Source organism: Terrapene carolina, unplaced genomic scaffold (genome assembly GCF_002925995.2).
Source record: "Terrapene carolina triunguis isolate 2854851 unplaced genomic scaffold, T_m_triunguis-2.0 Scaffold647, whole genome shotgun sequence".
In the NCBI taxonomy this organism is placed as follows: Eukaryota; Metazoa; Chordata; order Testudines; family Emydidae; genus Terrapene; species Terrapene triunguis.
The window spans coordinates 145169-157232 of record NW_020664998.1 but is presented as its reverse complement, the minus strand read 5'-3'; the positions used below and the strand labels follow the sequence as shown (position 1 = coordinate 157232).

General features: G+C 61.8%; 2 protein-coding genes across 2 annotated transcripts in view; both read left to right on the top strand.

Annotated features, from left to right (window-relative positions):
* Positions 1-791: 791 nt before the first annotated feature.
* Positions 792-5591, top strand: LOC112125093 (ly6/PLAUR domain-containing protein 3-like). The gene is made up of 5 exons (XM_026659649.1): positions 792-858; positions 2500-2631; positions 2847-3017; positions 3102-3245; positions 5095-5591. The coding sequence occupies exons 1-5, from the start codon at positions 792-794 to the stop codon at positions 5589-5591; spliced, it is 1011 nt and encodes a 336-aa protein (XP_026515434.1).
* A 6065-nt stretch (positions 5592-11656) lies between these two features.
* The window catches only part of LOC112122100 (chemokine-like receptor 1), a 4263-nt gene continuing 3855 nt past the window's right edge, over positions 11657-12064 (top strand). Inside the window, exon 1 of the mRNA XM_026659648.1 lies at positions 11657-11834. Within this exon, the coding sequence (XP_026515433.1) occupies positions 11799-11834 (36 nt within the window). The 5' untranslated portion in view covers positions 11657-11798. The remainder of the gene's footprint in view (positions 11835-12064) is intronic.

The following is a 12064-nucleotide window of genomic DNA, read 5'->3' as shown; positions in this document are numbered from 1 at the left end:
TCCCCTCCCAGAGCGGGGCAGAGAACCCAGGAGTCCTGGCTCCCAGCCCCTCACTCTAACCACTATACCTGGTGTCTAGGGGGCTGGTTGCCACACATATGAGCACCTATGTTGGCTGCGTGTTTCGTGTCTCCTCCAGGCCAGGGCTGAGGCTGGGCCCTTGGTGCCAGCTCATGCCAGGGGCCAGGCGCTGAGTCAGTGCTGACCTCAGTGCCCTCAGGCAGCGATACGGGGCACGGGGGTGGGCTGGGGTGACTCGATGTGTCAGTGTGTCCTGCTGACCCCGTCCTGGCCCCAATGCCCCAGTGTGACGCTAGGGGGCTCACCGGGGGCTGCTGGGCCACAGGGAGCGGGGCAGGGGACTGGGCACAGGGCACTGTGCCACGGGGAGCTGGTTGGGGGCACACTCACCTCGCCGTTGCTGGGGGCCTCCCCAGTCCCGATCCGCCCCGAGGCCTCCCCGGGCTCCTCCTCCCCCTGCACTGAGCCCCCAGCGTCGAAGCTGCCCCGCCAAGGCGTTGCCCACTCCCCCAACCGGCCGGGCCGGTTCCTGGGACAGCCACCGCCCTGGTACCGACGCGCCAGGGCTTGGCGCTGGGGCGGCAACATGAATAATCGCCGGCCTGGGGCCCCGCACCAAAGCCAGGGAGGATGGGATGTGCAGGGGGGGCGGGGACATCCCGCCCCATCTGCCTCCCCTTATTTATTGTCTTAGCTTGGCGCTGGCAGCCGGAGTCGCGTGGAAGCTGCCGGGAGCCGAGAGAACCCGCTTGGTCCAGGCAGACGCAGCCATGGGAGCCCCCCGCCCCCCAAGAGCCGGTCCCCTCCTCCTGCTGGCGGCCGCACTGCTCCTCCAAGGTACAGGCCCGGGGGGGGCTGGGACGGGTCATTGCTCCAGTGGGTACGAATCTGGGTCCGTCCCCCCACCAGGCCCGGGGCAGATTGATGGGGTGTTTTTATCTCAGCTGCATCTGCCAGGGAAACCCGGCTCCTTCGAGAGAACGACTGAGTGATGGCATTATAATCCAGCCCCAGGCCAGGGGGCTGGCTGGTGGGGAATGGGGCAGGGGGCCTTTCCCGTCTAGGGGGCGCCGGCTCCCATCCAGTCCCAGAGTAGTGGGCTGGCTGGCTCAGGGGGGCAAGGAATGGGGCTAGGGCCTTTCTCCTCTAGGATCTCCTGGAGAGGGGACCCCCCAGCTCACCGACCTCCCCTTCCCCAGGTCTGGGGGCTGGGTATTGACTCCATTCTCCATGCTGGAATGGGAAGGGGAAGCCGTTAGTGCCATGGGATTGGGGGGGGGGGCAGAGGTGCCGTGCATGCTGGGACAGGTCGCTCCACCTGGAATGGGTCTGGGGCACATTGCCAACTGGGAGAACTCCTCCCAGGGACGCCAGCCTCACCCCGGGGTGGGGTCACCCCCATCCTGGAGCTGACACAGCCACCCACCGGAGGAGGGGGCAAAGAGGGAGATCTGTCGCCCATGCAAGTGTTCATGAGAAACAGAAGTGCAAACACAAGTGCAAGTTCCCAGACAAATGGTGCGAAGAAGGAAACCCTCGTGCAAGTGTCCGTGGGAACGCCTGGAGAAAACGGTGCAAAGAGGAGGGGAAAGGCGGCAAATCTCTGCAAATGTACAGTGGAAATAACGCAGCGAAGGTGGGGAGGTGGGCCACTCGCCGTGCAAATTTACAGAGCCGGGGATGGGGGGGTCCAGAGAGGTGGGAAAGTGAGCGCACTTCTAGTGCGTTCAAACTAGTGCAAAAAGGGAGAGGAAACGTGCCACCGAATTTCTCTGAAGATGCGCAGGGGCATTAAATGCGGACACACCCACTTGCATGTTTATGAAGCAGGAGTTTGGGGAACAATCCACGAGGAGGGGAAAGGGGACAATTGACGTAAAATTACACAGGGAAACGTGTAACCCGGGAAAGGGTCCAAATTGACATGCCAAGTTATGTGGGAAAGGTGAAAATTGGCATGTAAGACGACATGAAAATTGACATGCAAAATGACATGGGACAACATAAAAATTAACAGGCAAAATTGCAAGGGAAAGGTGAAAATTAACACGTCAAGTGTCGTGTTTCTGTGTAATTTGACATGCTAATTTTCACCTTTCCTTGCAAATTTGCATATTCACTTTCACGTGGTCCCATGTCGATTGTCACGTCTCTGTGTCATTTGACATGCAACATTACAAGGGAAAGGTGAAAATTGTACAGACGGAATTACACAGGGAAACGTGCCAATTCACATGGAAAAGTGCAAAAGTGGTGAGGGAAGGGTGCAAATCTGCACGCAAAAGCAGGTGAGAATCCGTGCAAAGAGGAGAGGGAGCCGTGCAAACAGCCGTGCAAAATTACCTGGGAAAAAGCACAAACGACACCCGCCTTTGAGAGATTAGGGGTCCCCCCCCACCGGGGACAGGCCCAGGCAGGTCCCCCCACGGGCGTGCCAGCCACGCCAGGTTTCACAGAGATTCCTTCCCCCCCATGCAGGAGCCATGGCCCTGGAGTGCCACAGCTGTGTGGAGCGCAGCGACGGCGGCTGCAGCCCGGAGAAGATGAAGACGATCTCGTGTCCAGCCAACGCCCAAGTGTGCATGGAAACCGTGGCGGCCGTGAAATGGAGTGAGTGAGCCCTCGGGGTGAGGGCTGGGAGCCTGGACGCCTGGGTTCTCTCCCTGGCTCTGGGCGTGGCATAGGATCTAGTGGGTTAGAGCAGGGGGCGCTGGGTTCCAGCTCCAGGTCTGGCAGGGGAGTTAGAGCTGCGGGGGAGGGGGAAGCTGGGAGCCAGGACGCCTGGGTTCTCTCCCGACTCGCTCACCCCCCGGCTGTCTCCCCAGGCCACGGGCAGTTCCTGGTGGGCGAGAAGGGCTGCGGCCTGGGCAGAACGGGCACCAACGACAAGGGCGTGGACCTGCACGGCATCTTAGCCTTCTCCCAGGTGCGCAACTGCAACAGTAGCCGCTGCAACTCCCAGCTGGACATCCGGGCCATGGCACTGCAGTCGAGGAGTAAGTGCCCCACCGGGGGGGTGCGGGGAGGGGCCGGCCCCCCACCTCCTCCTCTCTAACTGCCCCCCTTTGTCTGGTCGCCAGGTAACGAGAGCGCCCGGGTGCCCAACGGGCTGGAGTGCTACAGCTGCCAAGGCAACGAGGCCTGCTCCCCCGGCAACGCCACGGTGGTGAAATGCTACGACGGGTACCAGGGCTGTTTCCACGGCAACGTCACCATGAAAGTCGGTGAGGCCCGGGCGGGACACTCAGAGGCAGCCCCCTCTGGGGCGAGGCGCGGCAGCTGTTTGGCCAGCGCGGGGAGCCAGGGAGGTTCGGGGAGCCGCCTGCAATCACCACAATGGCAAGCTGGCCGGGACACCGGGGTTCGCGCCCCGACAGGGGGCCAAGGGCCTGGCGGATCTTTGCAAATCGTGCTCTGGCTTTGCATCCCCCCACTCCTGGAAAGGCAGCCTCTGGTGCAGCACAGCACCCCCTAGTGGTGCATCGGGGCCAGCCCTGACTGCCAGAGGAGGGCCCACAGCACAGTGCCCCCTAGTGGTGCATCGGGGCCAGCCCTGACTGCCAGAGGAGGGCCCACAGCACAGCGCCCCTTAGTGGTGCATCGGGGCCAACCCTGACTGCCAGAGGAGGGCCCACAGCACAGCGCCCCCTAGTGGTGCATCGGGGCCAGCCCTGACTGCCAGGGGACCGCTCACAGCACAGCGCCCCCTAGTGGTGCATCGGGGCCACCCCTGACTGCCAGGGGAGGGCACACAGCACAGCGCCCCCTAGTGGTGCATCGGGGCCAGCCCCGATGGCCAGGGGAGGGCACCCCATTTCCCCCCCCCCACTCCTTACAGCACAGCCAGGGCCGGATTAACCCTTTGTGGACCTGGCACCACACATATTTGTGGGCCCCCCGCCCCATGGGGCAATAGAGCCTGGTGTGGGGATGTCGGTCCCCAGAGCGAGGGACTGGCCAGAGGCATTGGGGCAGGGGGGGGCGGCCCTACTCCGCCCAGCCCAGCCCAGGGCACTAGTCACAAACCAGCAGTTGCCAGACGCACACTGGCCCACCCACCCCCCACCGGAACATCCCCCCAATTCCCTATGGCCAGAGCCCCCCCGGACCCACTATGCCCAGTACCCCCGTCCCCCCGCCCACAAATGCACAGCGCCTTGCACAACACCACTCCTGCCCTGCGCCCCCTGCCCACAGCCCCACCACAACTGCCCAGCATCCCCCACAGAACCCCCACTCCCTAGTGCCCCAACACCCAGCTCTCCCCACCCCAGCCCAGCACCCCCCAGAGACCACTCCCAACCCCCTGCCTCCCGACCGCACTCACTGGCCCTGCTGGGAGGCGACTGTCTGTCGGGCTGAGCCGGCAGCGCAGCCAGGGCTGGTCCTGGGGCCGGGAATCGCTCCGGCCCCTCAGGAGTGGTGTGATCAGCCAGGCCAGAGCCTGCCCCGCCCCCCTCAGGACCCACCTGCCTGGAAGGGCCCAGCCAAGCCCCCCACACTGCCTCCCCCCCCTCCCCCAGCTGAGACTGGCCAGGCTTCTGCACCAGTCCCAGGAGGCTCGGCTCAGCTCCGGGGTGGTGGGAAGCAGAGACTGCCCGGATCCGGAGGGGCACTGGGGTCCGGCCAGGGGGGCACAGAGGAGCAAGGGGTGGGGCCACAGGGTGGAGAGGAGCCCTCGGTGGGCAGGCCGAGAGGAGCAAGTGGTGGGTGGGGGGAGCCAGCGGGGTCTCGGGGCGCAGGGCAAGCGGAGCAGGCCGGGGCCCCTTCCGAGCATGGGCCCGGCTCCATGGCGCCTTTGTAAACCCGGCACTGAGCACAGCGCCCCCAAGTGGTGCATCGGGGCCAGCATTGACAGCCAGGGGAGGGGCCCCCCCTCCCTACAGCACAGCGCCCCCTAGTGGCACATTGGGGGTCAGCACCAACAGCCCGGGGAGGGCCCCTACCCTGTTCACACAGCACAGCGCCCCCTAGTGGTGCATCGGGGCCAGCACCGACGGCTGGGAGAGGGACCCCACCCCGCTCCCTGCAGCACGGCCCTCCCCTGACTTTCCCCCGTCCCGTTTCCCCCAGGCAACTTCTCACTGAGCCGCCCCATCAAGGGCTGCGTGCAGAACAAGGACTGCACCAAGGAGGCAAGGGGCAGCATGGCCGTCAACCTGGTGGGCTCCTGCTGCTCCGGCCACCTCTGCAACAGGGACTTGACCAACAAGACGTTCTTCGCCCCCAACATCCCCCGGCTGGAGGTCATGCCCGGCCAAGGGGCCAACGCCACGGGCGCCAACGCCACGGCCAATGCCACCGCCACGGTCACCGCCACCGCCACGCTCGCCGCCGCCGCCACAGTCACTGCCGCTCCCACGCCCCTGCCTCCGGACCACGAGGACCATGACGACCACGAGGACCATGACGACCACGAGGACCTCATCCGGGACGACCGCCACATCACCACGGAGGGCGAGCGGCGGAACAACCCGGGCGTCAAGCTGCCGAGTGGCGGGAAGGGGGGCGCAGCGGGGCTGAGCGCCTCAGCCTGGCTGGTCTTGCTCGGGTCCACCTTGCTCCTGTGAAGGGGGCACCAGGGAGGGGAAACGGCACGAGACGCCCCCCACCCATTCACCTCCCCATCGCCCCCATCCCCGCTCCGATGGCCAGCCTCCCCCTGACTTCTTCAACTCCAGCCAGGCTTCGGCCTATGCACAGCAGCCATCTTCTTAGTTGAGTATCAGAGGGGTAGCCGTGTTAGTCTGAATCTGTAAAAAGCAACAGAGGGTCCTGTGGCAGCTTCAAGACTAACAGAAGTATTGGAGCTTATTCACCCACGAAAGCTTATGCTCCAATACTTCTGTTAGTCTTGAAGGTGCCACAGCAGCTCTTGACGTCAGGCCAGGTTGGCCCTGTTGGCGCCGCCAGGCAGGGCTAAGTCTGCAGGTTGCATCTCCGTGCAGAGCCCCGTCCTCACGACACCTGGCCTTCTCTTCGGCCTCCCCGCAGCAGCCATTTTGGTCTGGAAGCGGCGTGGCTTGATGTCCCTCTAGGGCATCGTTTGTGGTTGCCCCCTTCACGCAAAGTCTCCACGGAGCCCTTCTCATGGCACCACCACAAATCCAGGCTTCCCTTTGGCCTGCACAAGGCAGCCATCTTGGTTGCCCGTGGCCTAGTTTTGCCTACTTGCAGTGGCCAGCTTGTTTTTTAAGTGGAGGGGAAACAACACGGAGTGGGAAGAGCCATACTACCCCTGCCCTCCAGAACAAATTCCCACTTGTCGCCTTCCCATATCACAGGCCACATTCTTATAGCAGCGCAGCAAATTCCGGCTTCTCTTCAGCCTGTGCACGGCAGCCGTCTTGTTTCTACATGGCCTAGTTCGACCCCAGTGTGGGGAGGGCTGTGACGGCCGCCATTTTCTGTTCGCTTGAGTGGATCCCATCCCTTCTTCACCTCACCCAGGTGCATGTTTTGCAACGCCAATGCACCTTCAAGCTTTTGTGTTATCCGCCAACACTGGGCAGCCATCTTGTTTCTTTATGCAACATCAGTTGACATCTGTCTAGGGAAGGTGGCCACTGCTTGGTCTTCATTCCCCGGGGAAAAGTCCTAAGGCTGCTCCAAATCAGATACAGGACTACATGCAGCAGCCATCTTGCCATTATTCTTGGTCACCCATTTTGTCTCCAGCAAACAGAGTGGTGGGTCCCGTTGCCATGGCGCCAAAGGCAACTCAGGCTTCTAACAGCCTGCTAGGCCTCAGCATTGGGACCCACAGTCTATGCCCCCTCCACACACACACACGCACACACGAGGCTGGTTGTGGAAGATGGCGCAACAAGATGGCCGCCGGCACACGGGTCGTAGACACGGTGGCCAGGGCACAGCAATGGGAAGGAAAGGGCGGTGGGTGGCTCATCCTTATGGCTTGGTGGGCTTGGGCACTTCCCCCCACCCCCTCACCATCTTGCCCGCTGGGTATTTAACCCCAATAATGGGGTCCCAGCACAGCTTCCCATCCTTCCACAAGCCCCGGTGGCACAGCTCAGAGAAGGATGGGATGGTGCTAAGAGAGCAGAGGGGTCAATGAGTTCCTCACGGCCCCACTGGGGCGATAGGGACTATCCCGGATCAGCCCCACGGGCCCATCCAGCCCGATATCCCGCCTTCTCCCTGCCCCCCCGCCCCAAATCAGATCCATGGGCCCATCCACCCTGGTGTCCCTGCTACCTGAAACCTCTGGCCCCATTACGCCCCCTCACTGTGCAATATTCCCCTTCCTGACCTCTCAGCTCAGCACATGCCCTGGAGCCTGCGGGTGAGGCGTCCCGGAATCGTTCTCCCAGCTAGCGCGGCTGCAGCTGCCCTTCCCAATGTAAATAGTTTCAGAGACTCAACTCTCGCCATGGGAAGGGGGCCGGGAATTCCCGGGGAAGGGTTTAAAGGCTCATTAATAAAAGGATTGGAGCTGTGTTTAAAGGAGTCTAGTTCTGTTTCTTTGGGGGTCCCATTTTTTGCCTGGGTCAGTGGCTGCCTTAACGTCCCCGTCCTGCTCTATTTAAGGAAAATGTTTCTTTTAGCGTCAGTGGGGCCAGATCCCCAGCTGGGTGGGGAACGGGACATGGGGACTTTCCTCTCTAGGGGGCATCTGGGCCCCCACCACCCTGGGCACTGCACAAACCCCCCTGGACCGGGCTTGGAGCCCCAGTCAGGCCAGACACGCTCTCTGCCCTGAAGCACATACTACATAGGGAAGGATGATTACGCCCAACTTTACAGATGGGAAACTGAGGCAGAGAGAGGACCTGAAGCAAAGTCACCCAGCGACTCAATGTCAGGGTTAGGAATTGAACCCAGCTGTCTGGGGTCCCAACCCAGCCCCTTTACCACAAGTCCTTCAACACTTCCTAGGCTGGAATGGTCCCTTGGGATCAGCTCGAATCAGGGCCCAAATCCAGCCGAGAGGAAGGACTGGGGCAGCCTGGGACCCGGCACACCTGGGTTCCAACCCCCGCTATGCAGTCCCTCGGGCAGTTTCCCCACCACCAATTTGGGGATAACAGCCCCACGGGGGGCAGGGAGGGTGGCTAGGATCAATGTGTTAAAAACTGCGAGGTCCCCAGAGGCCACGGTGATGGGCAGACCAGGACTCCAGCCACTGCCCCGAAACATCAAGGAGGGCTGACGGCAAAGCCAGGCACGGGGGGCAATCTCCCTCGCGTTCGGGCCCCTAGAGAGCGTCTCCGTCACCCCACCTGGCCCCGGTTTGCCCCACCTCTGGGCCGCCCCGCCCGCGCACCGCGAGATGAAATTGGCAGCACCACACACGTCAGCCCCACCGGCTCCGAGCGGGCAGGTCATACCCGGAGCCCTGATGCCCCAGCAAACACCTCCGAAAGGAAGCCATACTATCAGCATGATCAGCTTCATCAGCTCTCCGGCTCGGTATCTGTCGATCACCGTGAGCGACTGAGAAACCTCCCGCCTCGCAGAGTATCAGAGGCCGTTTCTCCAGAGCAGCCTTGAGGTTTCTGCTCTGATCCAGGCACAGAGAGATAAGAACTGACAGACAGATCTCAGGCCCCCGCCTCCAGGGAGCTTTCTGCACCTGAGTCTGTTCTAGGCCAGGGCAGGGGGCTTCAGCTTCCGCCTAGAGCACTGGCTCCCCTCACCCCCCAGCTCTGTCGGTGCCCCACAATCCTGACCTGCAGCCCCTGCTAGCCAAGCCCTTGGCTCCCCCTCTACATACAGATTTAAAGTCTATCGGGCCAGATCCCCAATTGATGTAAATTCAGTGCTGTTACAGCCGATTGACCCCAGCTGGGGGGCTGGCCTCACTGACTCCAGTGGAACTCCGGCCGATTGACATCTTCATTACTGATCTGGAGGATGGGGTGGACTGCACCCTCAGCAAGTTTGCAGATGACACTAAACTGGGAGGAGATACACTGGAGGGTAGGGATAGGGTCCAGAGCAGGGCCGGTGTTACCATTTAGGCAAACTAGGCAGTTGCCTAGGGCGCCAAGATTTGGGGGCGCCAAAAAGCGGTGCCCCCAATTTTTTTTTACATCGTTCCTATGCCCCCTCCCAGAGCGCGCGGTCGCCGCTCCACTTCTCCCGCCTCCCAGGCTTGCAGCACAATCAGCTGTTTGGCGCCGCAAGCCTGGGAGGGGAGGAGAATTAGAGCAGGGGCGGCGCGCTCAGGGAGGAGGCGGAGCAGAGGTGAGCTGGGGTGGGGAGCTGCCGCACGGCTCCCCGGGGGGGAGCTGCCGCAGGGGTGGCACCTCAGGGCGGGGGGGGGAAGCTGTCACGGGGGAGGCGCCGCAGGGCGGGGGGGGGGGGGGGGGCGGCCGCAGGGCTCGGGGGGCGCAAGGTGGAAGTTTCGCCTAGAGCATGAAACTTCCTTGCACCGGCCCTGGTCCAGAGGGACCTAGACAAATTAGAGGATTGGGCCAAAAGAAATCTGATGAGGTTCAACAAGGACAAGTGCAGAGTCCTGCACTTAGGACGGAAGAATCCCAGGCACCGCTACAGACTAGGGACCGAGTGGCTAGGCAGCAGTTCTGCAGAAAAGGACCTGGGGATTATAGTGGACGAGAAGCAGGATATGAGTCAGCAGTGTGCTCTTGTTGCCAAGAAGGCTAACAGCATATTGGGCTGTATAAGTAGGGGCATTGCCAGCAGATCGAGGGACGTGATCATTCCCCTCTATTTGGCATTGGTGAGCCCTCATCTGGAGTACTGTGTCCAGTTTTGGGCCCCACACTACAAGAAGGATGTGGAAAAATTGGAAAGAGTCCAGCGGTGGGCAACAAAAATGATTAAGGGGCTGGAGCACATGATTTATGAGGAGAGGCCAAGGGAACTGGGTGGAATCTCCATCCTTATTGGTTTTAAGGCCTGGCTTGACAAAGCCCTGGCTGGGATGATATGGTTGGGGTTGGTCCTGCTTTGAGCAGGGGGTTGGACTAGATACCTCCTGAGGTCTCTTCCAACCCTAATCTTCTATGACTCTATGATCCCAGCTGGAGGTCTGGCCCCATTAACTCCAATGGAGCTAAGGCCGATTGACCCCAGCTGGGGTCTGGCCCCGATTCTGTTCCCCATCAGTGTTTGCCCCTGATGGGCCCCCAGCCCTCGATTTCGGGGTGGAGGTGTAAGCTCCTGGATGCCCTCCAGTAGAGGGGGACTCCTGAAAAACAGGAAACACGGTGTTGAAATCAAAACCCCAGCTCGAGACGCATGAGAACATGGTCAGATAATTATCTTGCTGCACAAGAACAATCTGCTGGGGAGGCTGCTAAGACTTGGCCTCCCTGCAGCACCTGAAGGGTTAATGCCCTGCTAGCAGCTCATAGGCCGATGCCCATCCCGGCAGCCTTAGGCCAGGAGAATCATTGTTGCCACAGCTGGTGTAGGTGGCAGCCGCAGGTGGCATCCCTGTGTTGGCGCCGGAGGGGCGCTCAGGCCTGGCTTTGTGGATAAGAAAGGGCTGATGGGAAATTTAGCTAGACAAGCAATGTGATCTAGTGAGTAAGGACATAGGGCTGGGAGCCAGGACTCCTGGGTTCTCTCCCTGGCTCTGGGAGGGGAGGGGGGTCTAGTGGTTAGAGCTGGGGGGCTGGGAGCCAGGACTCCTGGGTTCTCTCCCTGGCTCTGGGAGGGGAGGGGAGTCTAGTGGTTAGAACAGGGGGGCCTGGGAACCAGGACTCCTGGGTTCTCTCCCCACCTCTACCACCAACCTATTGTGTGACCTTGGCCAAGTCTCTTCCCCTCTTGCTGCCTCGGTTTCCCCTTCCAGCCTTTGCCTATTGAGACTGGGCGCTCTCTGGGCAGGGATTGTCTCTGCAGCGCCTGGCACAACAGGGCCCTGAGCTCAGACCAGATCTCTAGGTGGCACCTTACTGTGAAATATACATCGTGAGCTGCTTGCACAGATGGGGAAACCGAGGCGGGGGGATGGCAGTAACATGGCCGGTTTCTCACAGGGACTCTGCGGCAGAGCCGGGAACAGAACCCAGGAGTCCTGCGTCCCAGGCGCCTCAGCCACAAGCCCCCAGCGCTACGCGGCGCCAGAAGAGACACAACGACGCACCATCAATTAAGACGCTTCGTCAAGGAAAATCCAGGCCAAGGCCACAAGGCGCTGCCAGGCCCAGCCATGGCCGTCAGGAGGCACTTGTGTTGCAGTTGGGCCCCTGGTCAGGATCGGGGCCCCACTGCGCCAGGCGCTGCACAGATGCATTGCAGGAGACCATCCCTGCCCCCAAACCAGCGGCACCAGTATAGCCATTATCTCCTATGAGGAGCTAAAGGAGCAGGTCCATTTGCTGGCAGCGCTAGTGTAGCTGTTATCCGCCCTGTGCACCAGCCCCTAGAGGCGCATGCTGCTCTCCTTTTCCCCCAGCATCCTGGTTCCTCGTCCGTCAGAGACCTCTACACCTGCGGAGGACGTAGGAGACGCAGGATATCCAGCCCCCCAGGTCCCCATCACCCCTGCCCCCACCCAGCCCCCTTCAGGAGACACCAGCCTGGGACTGCCCATGCTGAGCCCTCCCCCCATCCTCCGCACCTGAGATCTCCCGCTCCCAGCCCTGCCTTGCTCTGCTCTTCTGGGGCGGGGACCACACTCCCCCCCAGAAGGGGCGCATCTAATCGCTTCCTGCCAGTGGCCCAGCGTTACTCAACTTCCTACCTTCTGCACAGCCTGCACAGCCCCAGCCCCAGGACTGCAGACAGCGCTGAGAGGAACAAGCTCTGGTCTACCTCCAACCACAGCTCCCGGTCCCATGGCGTCCCCCTTCCCCACCAGGAGCTGGGGGCAGGTAAATCCAAGGCTTGATTTGACAGAGATTGCAGGGAGCCGGCCATGCAGCAGGGACAGCCGTCTACCAGCCCCAGAGATGTGGGGAGCCCATGTCCCCATCCCTCCCGGCAGCCCCGACAGAGAGAACCCAGAGACCAGCCCCAATATCCAGCCAAAGAGGGTCCCCAATGGAACCCAGAGTCCCACTCCCCTCCCAAAACCAGGGGGAGAACCCAGGAGTCCTGGCTC